The sequence below is a fragment of the Poromitra crassiceps genome, assembly GCF_964638095.1.
Source record: "Poromitra crassiceps genome assembly, chromosome: 1".
Taxonomy (NCBI): Eukaryota; Metazoa; Chordata; class Actinopteri; order Beryciformes; family Melamphaidae; genus Poromitra; species Poromitra crassiceps.
In genome coordinates, this window is record NC_139623.1 from 9786670 (window position 1) to 9803529 (window position 16860).

General features: G+C 41.5%; 2 protein-coding genes across 3 annotated transcripts; both read left to right on the forward strand.

Annotated features, from left to right (window-relative positions):
* Positions 1 to 16: 16 nt before the first annotated feature.
* Positions 17 to 11677, forward strand: brd9 (bromodomain containing 9). Of its 2 annotated transcripts, none has more exons than XM_083641812.1 (17): positions 17 to 153; positions 1017 to 1237; positions 1321 to 1449; positions 1541 to 1670; positions 3274 to 3331; positions 3428 to 3572; positions 3704 to 3814; positions 4371 to 4501; positions 4668 to 4800; positions 7126 to 7201; positions 7585 to 7680; positions 7820 to 7952; positions 8053 to 8164; positions 8316 to 8372; positions 8490 to 8595; positions 8681 to 8851; positions 11265 to 11677. In XM_083641812.1, exons 1-17 carry the CDS (start codon positions 105 to 107, stop codon positions 11363 to 11365), a joined length of 1959 nt encoding a protein of 652 aa, XP_083497938.1. In that variant the 5' UTR covers positions 17 to 104; the 3' UTR covers positions 11366 to 11677. The 2 variants fall into 2 exon arrangements, with proteins under 2 accessions (XP_083497938.1, XP_083497939.1); XM_083641813.1 differs by having other exon boundaries at positions 4374 to 4501.
* A 1890-nt stretch (positions 11678 to 13567) lies between these two features.
* zdhhc11 (zDHHC palmitoyltransferase 11) lies at positions 13568 to 16692 on the forward strand (the record flags this gene model as incomplete). The annotated part of the gene is made up of 9 exons (XM_083631884.1): positions 13568 to 13786; positions 14604 to 14782; positions 14909 to 15010; positions 15115 to 15239; positions 15371 to 15526; positions 15641 to 15803; positions 15896 to 15959; positions 16049 to 16127; positions 16325 to 16692. 9 exons carry the CDS (start codon positions 13568 to 13570, stop codon positions 16477 to 16479), a joined length of 1242 nt encoding a protein of 413 aa, XP_083488010.1. The 3' UTR covers positions 16480 to 16692.
* Positions 16693 to 16860: the final 168 nt, after the last annotated feature.

The window sequence follows — 16860 nt, forward strand, 5'->3', positions numbered from 1 at the left end:
CTTCCGCCAGCTTTGAGCTTTCTTGTCGCAGCGATTGTTGTCATAACGCTAGCGACTAGCTAGTTAGATAAACACACGCCTTTGTAAATTATAAATACGAAGAAATGGGGAAGAAACACAAGAAACATAAGCCGGAGTGGAGAACAGTTGATGGTATCTAAATGCACGCGGACTAATGCACGTTTGTTGTGTTTTTGCTAGCGTTAGCTACGTACGTTACCTTAACTGGCTAGCTGAGGGCTAGCTGAGCAAAGAGGGCACGCTCTAACGTTAGTTAGTTTTCGTGAAACATGATTAACAGCTGCTCAGTGCAAAAACCTCGGCTCGATCAGTTGTTTGGTTAGATCAGCAGTTAACGTTAGTGTATTGTTCTGCAGAAATGGCACTGGTCAAGTCAGCACTTCAACAACAGTTTCATCACTTGGTCATCATCAGTTTGTTTCATATAACTAATCTGCCTTATATCAGCATTAACTGGATAACTTTAGATGAGGAGGCTCCAGCCAGTTATTCTCAAAACCTTTTCATAATCAAGGACCATAATTCAGTCTACTTTAGAGCCACATACACCTCTTTGACGAGGTTTTGTTTCCCCGACATAAATTGAGAATATTTTATTGTTAGATATGATTTAGTCCAGAATTCCATGACTATTTCTGTATTGTAGGTAGAGAGATAGCAGTGAAACCAACTATGACCAAAATAGGTATGGTATGGTGTTTATTCGTAGTCCTGGCCATTCTTCTAAATTCATTAATTGTGTTAACTTCTTGTAATGAAATAAGTTGCTGAGGACTCCCTCAAGGACCCATGGTGGTCCCTGAACCCTATGTTGTGAACCACTGAATTAGGCTATACAGCTCATTTTCATACTCAATTGACCCCATATGGCTACCTTCTGCACCCAAACTCTTTCTCTTAATCACCTCACACACTGAAGTTCATCATTCAAACATCAAGAGTGTGATTTTACCATTGATGATTATTGTGTGTGTGTGTGTCTGTGTGTTTTGTAGATTATGAAGACAAGCCTCTTGAGAAGCCCCTGAAGCTTGTGCTGAAAGTTGGTGGTAGCGAGGTGACAGAGCTCTCCGGCTCAGGCCACGACTCCAGCTACTATGACGACAGATCAGACCATGAGCGAGAACGCCACAAAGACAAAAAGAAGAAGAAGAAGAAAAAGTCTGAAAAGGATAAGGACAAGCATGTGGATGATGAGGAGAGAAGACGACGGAAGGTTAGTTCAAGGAAGAAGGTTCCTTCATCCTAATAATGCGTGGTTCCAGTGTTATGATGAGTCAAAACTCATTTTTCTCACAGGAGGAAAAGAGGAAGAAGAGAGAGCGAGAGCAGAATGAATCATCGGAGGCAGCAACTCCAACTGCTGCCAGTGGCGGGGTGCCCGTCGAACCTTTCACATTGCCAAAGAGTATTAGTATCGGAGTAGAGGTGAGCAAACATTGCTTTATCCTCAATATATGCCCAGTAAGTTTGTTTTGTACTGATCATTTTGTCTCTCATCATGCACGTATCTCATCAGCCAGAAGAGAAGAAACGGAAGAAGGAGAGATTTGAGATCGAGCCTGAAGTGGATGAGTTTCACCCCAATATAAAGGTGGAAGTAGAGCAGCAGGGAGATAGGCCGGTCCGAGCCTGCAGGACACAGCAAGGTAAGAAACTCCCTTCTACAGTCTCCGCATCAGATTCTTCTCCCAAGCAAACATGACACTTTACAGTATGTTAACCTGAATCTTGCAGCAAACATGACACTTTACAGTATGTTAACCTGAATCTTGCAGCAAACATGACACTTTACAGTATGTTAACCTGAATCTTGCAGCAAACATGACACTTTACAGTATGTTAACCTGAATCAAACATTACACTTTACAGTATGTTAACCTGAATCAAACATGACACTTTACAGTATGTTAACCTGAATCAAACATGACACTTTACAGTATGTTAACCTGAATCAAACATGACACTTTATAGTATGTTAACCTGAATCAAACATGACACTTTACAGTATGTTAACCTGAATCAAACATTACACTTTACAGTATGTTAACCTGAATCAAACATGACACTTTACAGTATGTTAACCTGAATCAAACATTACACTTTACAGTATGTTAACCTGAATCAAACATGACACTTTACAGTATGTTAACCTGAATCAAACATGACACTTTACAGTATGTTAACCTGAATCAAACATTACACTTTACAGTATGTTAACCTGAATCAAACATTACACTTTACAGTATGTTAACCTGAATCAAACATGACACTTTACAGTATGTTAACCTGAATCAAACATGACACTTTACAGTATGTTAACCTGAATCAAACATTACACTTTACAGTATGTTAACCTGAATCAAACATGACACTTTACAGTATGTTAACCTGAATCAAACATGACACTTTACAGTATGTTAACCTGAATCAAACATGACACTTTACAGTATGTTAACCTGAATCAAACATGACACTTTACAGTATGTTAACCTGAATCAAACATGACACTTTATAGTATGTTAACCTGAATCAAACATGACACTTTACAGTATGTTAACCTGAATCAAACATGACACTTTATAGTATGTTAACCTGAATCAAACATGACACTTTACAGTATGTTAACCTGAATCAAACATGACACTTTACAGTATGTTAACCTGAATCAAACATGACACTTTACAGTATGTTAACCTGAATCAAACATTACACTTTACAGTATGTTAACCTGAATCAAACATGACACTTTACAGTATGTTAACCTGAATCAAACATGACACTTTACAGTATGTTAACCTGAATCAAACATGACACTTTACAGTATGTTAACCTGAATCAAACATGACACTTTACAGTATGTTAACCTGAATCAAACATGACACTTTATAGTATGTTAACCTGAATCAAACATGACACTTTACAGTATGTTAACCTGAATCAAACATGACACTTTATAGTATGTTAACCTGAATCAAACATGACACTTTATAGTATGTTAACCTGAATCAAACATTACACTTTACAGTATGTTAATCTGAATCGTGCAGCAAACATTACACTTTACAGTATGTTAACCTGAATTTGTTGTTGTTAAAAAGGCATGCTGTAGTATGTATTTTTAACAACAACAAACATTACACTTTACAGTATGTTAGCCTGAATCAAACATTACACTTTACAGTATGTTCACCTGAATCTTGCAGTATTAAATGTATATATATATTTTTTTAAATGTCTGTCCCAATGCAGAGAACGAGTCAACTCCTCGTCAGCAACTTCTGGAGCACTTTCTGCGCCAGCTCCAGAGGTGAGGAGATGTTAATATTCTAGTGAGCAGAAGCATGGGGAAGATTAGGGCTGGTGCTTTACTGAAACATCAGAGGTACATCCCTTGTCTTCACAGGAAAGACCCGCATGGATTCTTCTCCTTTCCAGTGACGGATGCGATTGCTCCTGGCTACTCTATGATCATCAAACATCCTATGGACTTCAGCACCATGAAAGACAAGATTACAACCAATGAGTACAAGACTATTACAGAATTCAAGGTGAGGATACTTTCACCACGCATTCATGTTGAAGAGTTTGAGTCAGGATAGTGAATATTTATGTAAGAAAGCAATAGCAAACCAAGTAAGCCTTCATGCCTAAGTGAACAACTCAAATTTCCCCCCTCTAGGCGGACTTTAAACTGATGTGTGACGATGCCATGGTGTACAACCGACCAGAGACTGTCTACTACAAGGCTGCCAAGAAGCTGCTCCATACAGGCTTCAAAATGATGAGCAAAGTAATGTGGTCATATGGAGGGAATGAACAGACTAGTATTAGTATTAGTTTTGCCAGCGTCAGTTATCTTGTGCTCTGACTTTATTTATAAACTATTTATTGATCGACTTCTATTAGTGCTGCTGTTCCTTTTGTATCCGCTTTTGATCACAGTTTTTTTCACTGGTTACTTTTTCTCTAAAAATGGGTATTTTGACGACATCTTAAACGCTTACTCAATTAAATGGAATGGATCTTGTAGGCAGAGTAATATAATATGCCAGATTATATGAGCATGGGAATATCAGTGACTTAATGTATTTGCTTTGTGTCAATCCTTTCAATGTAAAAAAAAAAAAAAGCACGATTATCATGATTATCATTAGCATAATCATCGCCATCAGCAACTCTCCGCCATCCCGTCCCTTCCCATTTGGCCATCTTATCCCTCATTTGCCAGTTATGCAGATGAAGTAAAAAGTTGCCCTGTCGCTGTCATATCTCTGCTGTGCTTGCAGGAGCGTCTGTTAGCTTTGAAGCGCAGCATGTCTTTCATGCAGGACATGGATTTCACCCAGCAGGCAGCCATTTTGGGAGACGAGGACGTCACAGCAGATCTACCCCCTCTGCCAGAGATCATCCCTCTGCCCGTGGAATCAGCCAAGAAGTCCAAAAAACAGCCAGTCAAAGACCTGAAGGAAGTCATCAGGTATTACCACACACGTGTCATGTCCGCCGTCGATTTGACGTGACTTTTGTTTGTGACCTCTGAAAGAATTGGCTGGTGTGAAAGGCCTAAAGGTGATTTTGTGATACAGTGCACTTTCACTATAATGCTGTGCTGTACTAACACATGGCTGCCTGTGTGATCTCAGCTACCTGTATGAACCAGAGGGAAACGCCTGCAGTTTGACCGACAGCACAGCTGAGGAGCATGTTCTGGCCCTGGTGGAACATGCTGCAGATGAAGCCAGGGATCGCATCAACCGTTACATGCCCAACTCTAAGGTCTTCCACCTAGCTGATATAGCAATATTATATACTGACAGCTTTGGCCTGTTTAGACCTATACTTTCTTCCCATGTTTAACAGGAGTACATGTTTGAGAGTTTGAGATGTTTAATTCATGATCATGTTAAACTGTGTAGTATGGCTGTGAATCTTCACTGGCCTCACGATTCGATTCGATTATGATTCATCTGTCAATGATTCGATTCGATTCCACGATACATCTCGATACAGCTCTAAGTATTGCAGCTCCAAGTATCAAATCCTCAATTTTTATGCCTCCGCCGGCGATAGCCAGGCCTTAAACATCCACTTAGACTCAAGGATGATCTGATTAGATTTTGGTGGTCAAAGGTCAAGGTCACTGACCTCTCGAACACCATTTTCAAGCTTTTTAATGCGATATCTCAGGGATGCCTTGGCAGAATTTCATAAAATTTGCCTCAAACATCGACTTGGACTCAAGGAACTGATTAGATGTTGGTGGTCAAAGGTCAAGGTCACTGTGACCTCTCGAACGCCATTTTCAAGCTTGTCAACGCGATATCTCAGGAATGCCTTGACGGAATTTAATCAAATTTGTCTCAAACATCAACTTGGACTCACGCATGAACTGATTAGATTTTGGTGGTCAAAGGTCAAGGTCACTGTGACCTCTCGAACGCCATTTTTAAGCTCGTTAACGCGATATCTCAGGAATGTGTTGATAGAATTTCTTCTGATTTGGCTCAAACATCGACTTGGACGCAAGGATGAACTGATTCCATTTTGGTTATCAAAGGTCAAGGTCACTATGACCTCTCGAATGCCATTTTCAAGCTTGTTAACGCGATATCTCAGGAATGTCTTGATGGAATTTCTTCGAATTTGCCTCAAACGTCCACTTGGACTCAAGGACATTTTGGTGGTCAAAGTTCAAGTGCCACCTCTGGCACGCGAAGAGGTAACCAGTGGCACGGCGCACACAGTAGCAATAAGTGCGCAACTCAGATTTTTTTTTTTTTTATGTTGAAATGCCCTGCCAAATTACCTATTCCACAGCCAATTGCAGTTGCACAGCCTGTTATTTAGCATATTTACGGTAATGCTCTCATTTCAATGTCCTGACTTTGGATGGAATAACACTACAGATACATTGGAGATTTAAATTTGGATGTGCGAGTCATTAATCTTGGTGTGGCACACTGATTGACAAGCAAATTTGAAAATGGCACTTTATATAAAAAAGGTTGCCAACCCCTGGTGTAGGTAGATATATTGTAGCCTGGTAAACCATCCCGATCATGTGAAATCACATTCTGTTTCGTTCTGCTCCAACGTCTGGACTCCAAGCCATCAACAGTCATTTCAGTGGGTGGGAGTACTTGCCTTGATACCCGTCAGCATTGCCAAATCCAGTCGTTCAGCCAATCAGCATCAGATCCAGTCAAATCCAAATACACTCGCAAGAACTCCAAAAATGTCTTTTTCGCCGAGAAACTGGTACATACACTATTGTTTAATTGTTGTTATTGGGTCTATTTCTGCAATAACTGCACTTACGGCTGTGTTTACTCTACGAACTCTACTGCTCCTTGCTTTGGGAGCCGCATAGCCATGGGAGCCGCCATTACTGTTTTTCCAGCAGCATCCCTGATTGGCCGGTTAGTTACGCTGTCAACTACAAGGCAGGTCCCTGATTGGCCCATGGACTTGGTCATTTCTGAACTGGTGGCCAGGTGGAAGCGCAGAATGAAACAGAATGTGATTTAATGTGATACGGATGGTTTATCAGGCTAGATATATTGTTTCCCCATGGTGCATTTATGACTTAAAATTAAATGGGTGAATGAACCGTATGGGGGGGGGGGGACATAAAAAGAGAAGTTGCATGATTGGACTTTGAATGAAGCATACATGGGGTCATTTGGAGGACTAATTAGCCTCTTTAGAGTGACTTTTGTGATCCCATTAAATTGTATACACTGGTGGGTTTTTTGGTAGCGAGGTGGCTACACTAGTTGTGTACTGAGCCACAGCTCACATGAATCCCAATGTTCTCAGTTACTACAGACCGGTCTGTAAGTGAGGGAGACATTGGTGGAGAAGTCCAAAAATGTTGTAACTCCTTAAGCACGTCACTTTGTATTTACTGTTGGATTACACTATTGACTTTTGGGCTCAACGTTGAAATAAAATGACTGGGTAGAAATGGGGCATGCACAAGTTTGACCTGACCCAGTCAGTCTTTGGGCTGGGAAGATGAAGATGTTGTTGGAACAGGTGTGTGGGCTCTCTTCAGTGTAGTTTGTGTTGACTGCATACTATCTCTGTTCCTGTTTTCAGATGGGCCACTTGCGTAAAGAGACGGACGGTTCTCTACTATATACTGTTGTAAATCAGCTTGACCCTGATGCAGAAGGTTTGGTATCTTTTCTTCTTGTGGTTTAAAAGGCTCTTCTAAAAGCTCTGCTATATACTCTGTAGTATCAGGACCGACACCAGATGACTTTAAAGGGCTACTTTGCAGATTTTCAACCAGCTTTCTATCATTACAATGTCAGTAGTTTATGCAAATGAACAATGTTTACCTTCCCCCCATGTTGAGGAAATGGACGGGGAGCTCTCGCTGCAGCAGGCAATATAGAGGGAAATCATGTAAAGAATGTTCTTTTGCATATACCGTACTATGTATGGGTACTACCGTCATTGTAATGATACAAAGCTGGTTGAAAATCTGCAAAAAAATCCTTTAATCTTTGGTATATTGGAGAGATGGACATGTTTCTGTCTTGTGTGTTGCAGGAGAAGAGACCCATAATGTTGACCTGAGTTCCCTGTCAAATAAGCTACTGCCTGGATTGACAACCTTGGGTTTCAAAGATGACAGGAGACACAAGGGTACGTTATGCAGTGAAGTCATTTTTTTTTAAGTCAAATTAGATATTTGTTCAATCAACAATTCATCAACAATTGCTGAAGAAAGCCAGGTCAATGTCTATAGTTGATTATGATTATGCTTTGGTCTTGTCCTATGTAGTGACTTTCCTGAGCAATGCCTACAACACTCAGAGCCTTCAGAAGAACACTATCTTCCCAGACCTGCTGCCCGAAGAGATGGACATGTTGTATTCAGCCTATGGAGATGACACAGGAGTACAGTGTGCTCTCAGGTAGGGTACCTTTCTGTGATAGGAAACAGTTACATTTGAAATGTAGTGGTGAAATTACGTTTCCAATTTCAGTTTGTGATTTGTTTACTTTGACTCTCAGTATACAAGAGTTTGTCAAGGGCTGTGGAAGTGTGACGAAGCAGTTGGTTGATGGGCTTCTGGATAAGATGACAGCAGGCGATCACATTAAAGCCGTCGATGAGATTCGACAGGTATCCTACCAGTGACTCAGCTATTTACAACATGACACATGACCTCTCATCATATTAATGACTCATCCACTCCACAGTAAGAATTTGTGGACCATTTCTACCATGTCTTGTTTCCAGGGGTTTTATAGATCATGCTTATTTTACATTTCAGAAAAGAAATCTGCCACTGAAACCTGATGAAACCAAGACTAACATTTGCGACATGCAGGTTTGCTATAACTGAAGATAACACAGCATTGTTAGTAATGGTTGTAGTAAATAATGCTGTGCTTGTGTTGTCCGATTATGCTTCATTGACTCATTGAGGCTGTGTATGTTTGTCCAGATGGCAGATGGCTCTGGTCTGGGAGACAGCAGTTCAGTGCTGGACTTCATGTCAATTAAGAACTACCCTGAAATGTCTCTGGATATATCCATGCTGAACTCCTTAGGTGATTATCCTTTATCAGCACTCGTCAATGGTTTCAGCATTGTCTGCATTACATTTCCCAAATGGATCTGACCTCCCTCCCTCAGGTAAAACAGTGAAGAAAGAACCGGGGAACGAGGAGAGCCAGCAGCACTTTGACGATGCAGACAAACTCCTGCAGGAGTTCCAGGAGGCGCAGGTGGACAGGGTTGGCTCCAGACCCTCCTCCAACCTGTCCTCCCTCTCCAACGCCTCAGAGAGGGACCAGCACCACCTAGGTACCGAGAACAGGAGCAACACACAGATGTGTTTGTTTATTAGCTGCTTGGGACGGAGCACATCAGCTGCTCCCTGTGTGTCTGTGACTAATGTTACACACAGGATTAGTCCCAATGAGACACTCAGAGGTGTCCAAATTCTTTCCTACGAAGGGCCAAAATTAATCTGAATGGATGGCTGTGGGACAAAAATCAACGTTTATTTTATGTGAAATTACATTCAATTCTATTATTTTATAGACAATTTGCATTGTAAATCTAAAATAGGTCTTCTAGTTTCATATGGTAAATGTATCATCAAGCTAGCTTTAAAAAGTAGCCCGCCACAGCGCCTCTGAAAGTCATATTGGCTGCCATTTTTTGTTTCAAAACCATGGAGGGCCAAAAGAAATCAAGCGTGTTGCCAAGTTTGGCCCGCGGGCCCCAAATTGCTCAGCCATGCGCTAGATAGTGTTCTCAACTGTTCTAGCCTCACCACCCACATTTTCCCTTAGTCATTAAGTCATGACCCAATTTTCAGAATTTAGCCTAACTTTGTAGCGTCATTTAGCCCCCTTCGCTTAGCATGGCATGTTGGTACCAATGGATGCCTTAAGGTCTTTAGTTTCATATTGTACCAGTACCTTCACTCTGGCTTTAAAAATGAGCCCGCTACAGCCTATAAAAGACAGTAATTTCGTCTGCGGACGCCAGCATCCTCAATGGGTAGAACTTTTTTTTTTCAGATGCACACTCAAAACGCCCCCCGTGACCCACTTTTGGGTCCCGACCCACCAGTTGAGAAACACTGCGTGAGATGATGTTGCGATTGGACGCGCAAGCATACTGCTCCAATAATGCATACTGCTCCAATAATGCATACTGCTCCAATAATGCATACCCCCTGAGCACCTAAAAAACGAGTGGCCTTGTTAGTTAAGGTCCTTTGTGCCTTTCTTTATACTGTCAATCATTACTGTAACAAGCTATGCTACTATTAGTTACAGCGTTTCCCAAACATGGGTCACGGACCCGTTGGTGGTGGGTCGCCAACTGGAAGAGTAAAAGCAACGTAGGCTGTAGGCCTAGAGGTCTGCATGGGCCTGGAAACGCTGTCCGTCTTTCAGCACCAGAAAGTGTCGGAGAAGAGAGGAGAGGAGAGAGGGAGTGGCGCTTCAGAACGCTCAGCAGAGGGAGGGGGGCTGTGTGTGTGCCCTGCCCCGCTCCCTCTGCTGTCCATCAGAAGAAGATAGATAGTTTTATTGTCCCACAGGAAATTTATTTTCAGTCAGTACATGTCTCATGAACATATAACCATACATATACAATATAATATAAGAAAGAGAAAGCGAGGAGAATAAATTGCATATAGTGGGGGGGTTTTCCGCGCATAACAAAACAAGTGACCCCCAACCCGAGACCTCTCTTCAATTGTACTAAATGATTGATTTAAAAACCAAGCTGATACAGTCTCAGGTCCCGTCTGCTTCAGGTTGGGTTGCAGACCTCTAATAATAACAAATGTTTTCCTAATCATATAATGGGCCTAATCGTTTTCTACTGGGTGAGTGATGCGCTTCCATTTCTGTCACTGTCAGTCATAACACAGTTTTACCTGTCGCCGTCCCCTTGTGTCAAGTGCCACTATGTCGAAGCGTAAATACAAAGAATATGTTTCAGTTGTTTCATCAAAGCGTTTGCGAAATGACGAGGACCACCAACAATAACAATGTGTTTCGTGTGGAGAAGTGCTGAGTCATGAAAGTTTTAAAATGAACAAATTAAATAACACCTTCAGACAAAGCACTGTCAGCATCAGGGCAAGTCAAGAGTTTTTCCAATGCAAAGAGGGAAACTTCATGGGCAGTGGAAAAGTAAGTTATGGTTTGTGTGTGTGTGTGTGTGTGTGTGTGTGTGTGTGTGTGTGTGTGTGTGTGTGTGTGTGTGTGTGTGTGTGTGTGTGTGTGTGTGTGTGTGTGTGTGTGTGTGTGTGTGTGTGTGACCGTGCGTGCGTACAATGGGGGAGAGGTGGGCAATAGGATGGTGGGTGGGTGGGACAGGATGAAACATGTAAAAATAAAAAAGTATTGTACATGTTGCTGTGAATGTGAATTTCTAATTATTTTAATACATTTCCATATCATGTCATGGTATCAATGTTTTGTTGATAGTTTATTCATTGTAATTCATGTAGGCCTATATTTGTGAGTTTGGGATCCACGGGAAACACCCAATTTCTCTTTTGGGTCCCAAGCTGAAAAGGTTTGGGAGGCTCATGCTGCTCGTGCATCACTATCTCATAAATATCAACTAAATTTGAGGCGTCCACTTTTATTGTATTTATGTTTTGGTCTGCTCAATGTTCTTTGCAAATGTCCATAGTCTTGACAACACTGCAGCAGCCTCAGAACCATGTCCTCTCTTGTCTACACAGGGAGCCCGTCACACCTGGGTGTGGGAGAGCAGTCTGAGATGGTTCATGATCCCTATGAGTTCCTGCAGTCTCCAGAGCCAGGCTCCACAGCCAACAGCTGATCACACACACACACACACACTGCTGTTCTGTCGTCCTAGTGTTAACAACATTTGACACTTGGTTTTGGACTCTGTTTAAATACTGTGGGAACACCAGGAGCCTCTGATCCTTTTTTGAAGGATGGTCATGATTGTACAGACTCTATTGTTTAAGTTTAGACTGTATTTTAAGTTTATGGTTTTGTATGAGTGCAACACAATAAGTGCTTGCAGCTTTTTTATATAAATGTGTCTAACTTACAATCTTGCCTCTCCTGCTTTATTTGTGGTTCAAGGACATTTGGGAGCTATAAATCAGTATACTTAACCAAATTACAGTAAGCTTTTTTGCAGTTTATGGATCCTGTAAGGACAGTGTATGCGGCCATTGTGGAGATGTGATGCCGATTCCCCTTTGAGATTTCTACAGTTTTAAATTCCCAGAATAATCTTTGCTATTCATTTCAGTTTTGGCTTTGTGGAGATCATAAAGGGAAGTGAAATAAACGGAGTTACGGTAGTAGGCTACATTATGGCCTGCAGCACACCATTATTAGAATCAGTACTATTATGCAACATCTATGAAACCCAACAAGAGAGCCGACTGATAGCTCAACAATGAAGGTAAAGGTTTTATTTTCGAAAGCAGAAGTGGCATAATTATGCATATTTCCTTTCCATTTGAACTTCCCACTTGTTCTCTGACTCTGAAACGACACTCTTGGTGGGACTTAAAACAAGTAACAGCTGCAATGCTGAGTTTGAAAATATCGTGTGAGTTGCATGAAACTGCATGGGTGTGTTAATCATTCAGTCAGAAAACGCCAGCTGACTGCTTCAATACTACACATGCGCATCAGGGCAGTTTCCATAGCGCTGCTGCGACCTGCTAGAGTTGATACTTCAACTTCTGACTCCCGTCCTTCGATGGCATGGAAATGGGGGAACATTTGACGAGTTTTATTTATATTTATGGAGGCTCTCGACTGATTTGTTTTCTCTGGCCGGTTATTGTTTTAATGCGGTTTGTGAGCGCTGCCTATTGAAGACACCTGCCCCGCTGCCAAACTAATTATGGGCAATCAATCAAGCGGGGGAAGTCTACTAATCGTCTTAATCTGAACACGAATACAGAACATCTTTTAACCGACATCACTGACAACAGTAAGTGACTTTTTGATGGATTTAAACTTTGACTTTTTATTGTCTTTGGTCTTTTCTTTCTTGTGATTATATCGTTTAAAGCAGTGAAATAGACGCAAAAATCGTTTATTAGCCCAGCCCTTAGATACCAACTAAATGCCGAAGGCTTGGTCATTGGTTGCCAAAGGAGAAATAGACAAAGCCTTCGTTAGCAGTTGTCTACTCCACCAATGTGGGAGCTATGGCTACGTTATTGTCAGCAGCGCAAATAAGGAGCCTGGGATTTATTACGGTATTTGCTAGGCAACTGAATTGCACATTTCACCCACAGACAGGTGTGATGAGTAAAACGCCTCAACTCGCTGTGTGTGTCATGGTTTATCATTCACTTGACAGATATCATGTCCTTGATGATATAGTAGTAGTAGCAAAAGCCATGACATCAGTCAGCCTGCAGTTTACCTGTATTGGCTTGATTTATTTTAAAAAGTGGAGCCGATGGACAGACACCTCTTACAGAGTTTATATGTATATTTATGTGTGCACACACACACACACACACACAAATATATGTAGGCTGGTAGGCTACCCAGTATATTCGTTTTAATAGTTTATTATAAATAAATTAAATCTTTTTGGGCGTATCAAATATGTGTTCATTTTAAAATGGCTCATCTGTAGGCTACTTTTTTTTCTCTTTTCAAACTGTTTTTTTTTTCTTTTCAAATGAATCACCTGCCATTTTTTCCCTTTTTAACTATTTCTTTCAGACTAAAGTGATGTGTAGGCTTAGGCTACTTGGGTTAAGGCTGCATCTCCGCAGAATGCCTTCTACATCATGGCAATATCATATCCTAATATGTAACAGTAGCCTATATGCAGTTATGCCTATTGGATCTAGTTTCAAGATGACAGGGTTACTACTGGACAGGAGGGTGGCAGCTTCTAGTGCCTTTATCACAGTACGAGAAGAGTCATCATGCCTACTCATTTGCCTAACTCATTTCCCCGGCAAATGTGGACACACTGCTGGAGCTGCACTTGTATTCTGGTCTTTGAGGACTCCACTGTGTTGTCCAGATGAACTGCTTTGGTCGAGGCCTGAGACGCACAGTGCCCATGCATGGCAGCAGCAGGAGTGAGCTGGTTCCCTCCAAGCCTCCCAGGATCAACGGATGGTCATGGCCCCCTCAAGCCTTCCAGGTGGTCGGCTGGTTGGTGTACAGCTACCTCGCCATAGTCAGCTTTGGCATCTACATCCCCCTACTGCCTCCGCTGTGGAGCCACGCTGCCTATGCTGTATCCTTCAACTCAGTGGTTCTCAACGTGGGTCCTTGAAGGTCGCCAGCAAATCAGGGAATTATTAAACTTCAACATTTCATTTACAATCATTTAACAATTGGAGTATGTAGACTGTTGACTATTTTTATCATAGTTTCTAGTTATCTCTTTGCCTACAATACAGATATGAAATTCTCGACAAAATCACATCTAATAATAAAGATATTCACAGATTTGGGATTGAGACGAATCAAAATCTCATCAAATGGGGGTCCGTGGCCCTAATGCATATTAAATGATGGGTCCTTGATATGAAAAAGCATGAGAATCAATGCTTTAACTTACACAGCTGAAACCTTACCGTCATCTGGATCAGGTGTAAATAGAAAAGGTGTATTGCTTCATTTGTCATGTAATATGCATTAATGCAGCTGCAAAAGTCTTGGAAGATTTGAATGCAGGGCAGGTTTCACGGCTCCTTAAACATTAGTCTTGGCTGTGGTCTTGTGTGTACCACTGGACAAGGATTTTGTTGTTTGGGCTTTCTGTATAGGCTCCAGTCACACCAGACATGACTCTTTCTCTCTGTTAGGCCTACTGTCCTCTCGCCCAAAAGACAACTGGCGTTTTTGTCATGAATTGAATGCTGCTTGACGTCAGCAGTAGTTCATATTGCTGGATGTCTTTCAGCTGTAAGAACAGTTGATTTTCTTCAGGCTTGACTCACTCACATAAATGATACTGCAAGCTTGTTTGCATTCAACATTTGTATGTATTTTTTGGTACTTATTTCCCTGATTTGAGCACTTTATTCCTTAACACTTGCTGTATGCAGGTGACGGGCATATCCTTTATTGCACACATTATAACCCATATTGCTGCACTGACTATAGATCCAGCAGATGCCAGCGTCCGGGCCAAACGGAACTATTCCAATCCAATGCCATTCTTTGACCGGACTAAGCAGCCCCATGTCATCCAGGACCTACACTGTCACCTGTGCGATATCAAAGTGTATGTATCCAAGCAGTATTCCCTCATGTGATTTTATTTTATTTTATTCATTGAAATAATATAATTCGATAATCAATTATGAAAATGTTGCATTTAATGGTGTTAATGTAATCCATCTTCATGTAGTGGCCCCAAAGTGAAACACTGTGGGGTTTGCAACAAGTGCGTGGCAGACTTTGATCACCATTGCAAATGGCTGAACACCTGCGTGGGGAGCAGGAACTATTGGTAAGAGGAAGTTTCGAATGATTTTGACCCAGTGTCATGCTTAGGTTTTGTTCCACATGGCCATGACATTTGAATTAATAACTGTTTTAATATCTTGCCTTCAGGTGCTTCTTTGTGGCACTAATCTCTGCGACACTAGGGGTCTTCCTGCTGGTTGTGATCATCTTGTTCATATTCATTCAACACTACCTGGATCCAAGCAGCCTGCGGACAGCTGCGCAGTTTGACCGTGAGAATCAATATTGTATTGGACTTGTGTATTGGACCCAATACACAAGTTAAATTGCAACATTAAAAATCAAGGGAGTATGTAACCTTATATTCTGTCGCTGCTGATGATATGGTGTGTTGTTTCTTCAGGTACGCTGGGCAATGGGACCTGGCTGGTGTTCTTACCCTTCGCGCCCATACAGACCAGTTCAGCTGGTCTCCTTGTGTTAGCCTTCATAACAATCATGTTGAGCATCACCTGCCTGCTGCTTCTTAGCCATCTGCTGGGCTTCCATGTCTACCTCTGTGAGTCACAGGCCGTCCACGCACAATCATCACAACTCCATTTGATATGGCTTTTTTTAACCCCTTCATTAATCCTCATTTCCCGTTGATGGTGTTGTCTTCTGTGCTCTGCAGTTTACAAAGGCATGAGTACGTATGACTATGTGAAGCTGCAGCGTCAGAAAGAAGCTAGAAGCCGAGACGCTGAGGCAGGAGTACCTCATGCTGCTAAGATCAATAACAAGACGACACAAGAGAGCTCGGTTGACTGTGAGCCAACATTACCACAGAGCCCAAGGTACTTTTGATTCCTCATGGCTAGATGTGGTAATATTTGGAGTAAAACTTTCGTACAATAAGATAACTAATGACAGTTTGCTTTGTCTGCAGTACCTGCAGATTTGATGATAAAGGCCCACTTGCCAGTCGACTTTCAGAGTCCATCTGCACTGAGGTAAGTGTGACTTCTTACGCCTCCATCGACTCAGTTACATTTTTCACCAGATGGGTAATGTATCAAAATAACTTATTTTCTTCATTTAGTTGGAAAACTTCACAAAGTCAGCAGAAAAGGAGAATGGCTTTGGTTATGGCACAGAAAATCCCACAGAGAACACAACAGGTATTTGAATACCTTAAATGGATACCTTGTATATAAAATACACAAATCCATGAAAGAAAGAGTAAGGTTATTAGTAAGGCTTACCACTGTCCACAGTACAAATGTTAATCTACGTACTGTGTGTAGTAACTGAGCATCATCTTCATTTGTGTGTAAATACAAAATGCAGTGCTTCATAATGTTTTCATGTCTGAAAGGGGAAATTACTATGAGCAACTCCAAAATCTGGAAGCCTGAAGCAGATGAGGCTCACAGTACGGAGCGATCCAGTGTGAAGTCTGCTGACGGCGTCCCTGGGGTCCAGAACCCCCTCGGCAGCTCGGTTATGACCCCGGACGATACGCAGCAGTAGCTGATGAACAGCGGGGGACCAGGATGTTCAACTCTCAGGAACTATTTATGAAAACAGCCAGATTACAGACCTATTGCTCATAAGGGACAGTGGTTGGATGCTGATGGACTTGGACTCGCGTATCAGTTTTGACATACATCATGGAGTGTTAGATATTTTTCACTTTCTATGCAGTCGGAATTCCTGTGGAATAGGTCAGTGTGTTTTGTTTAAAAAAATACCATGTGGTTTTATAATTGTTGAATTGTTGAATTCTTTTAAAATATTTAATCAGATTTTGATTTACATTCTCGTTTTAATAACTTTTTTGTTTTTTTATTGTTTGTTTCACAATGCCGTTTTAAATTTGATAGTAAAGCTCATATAAATCCACATTGTCTG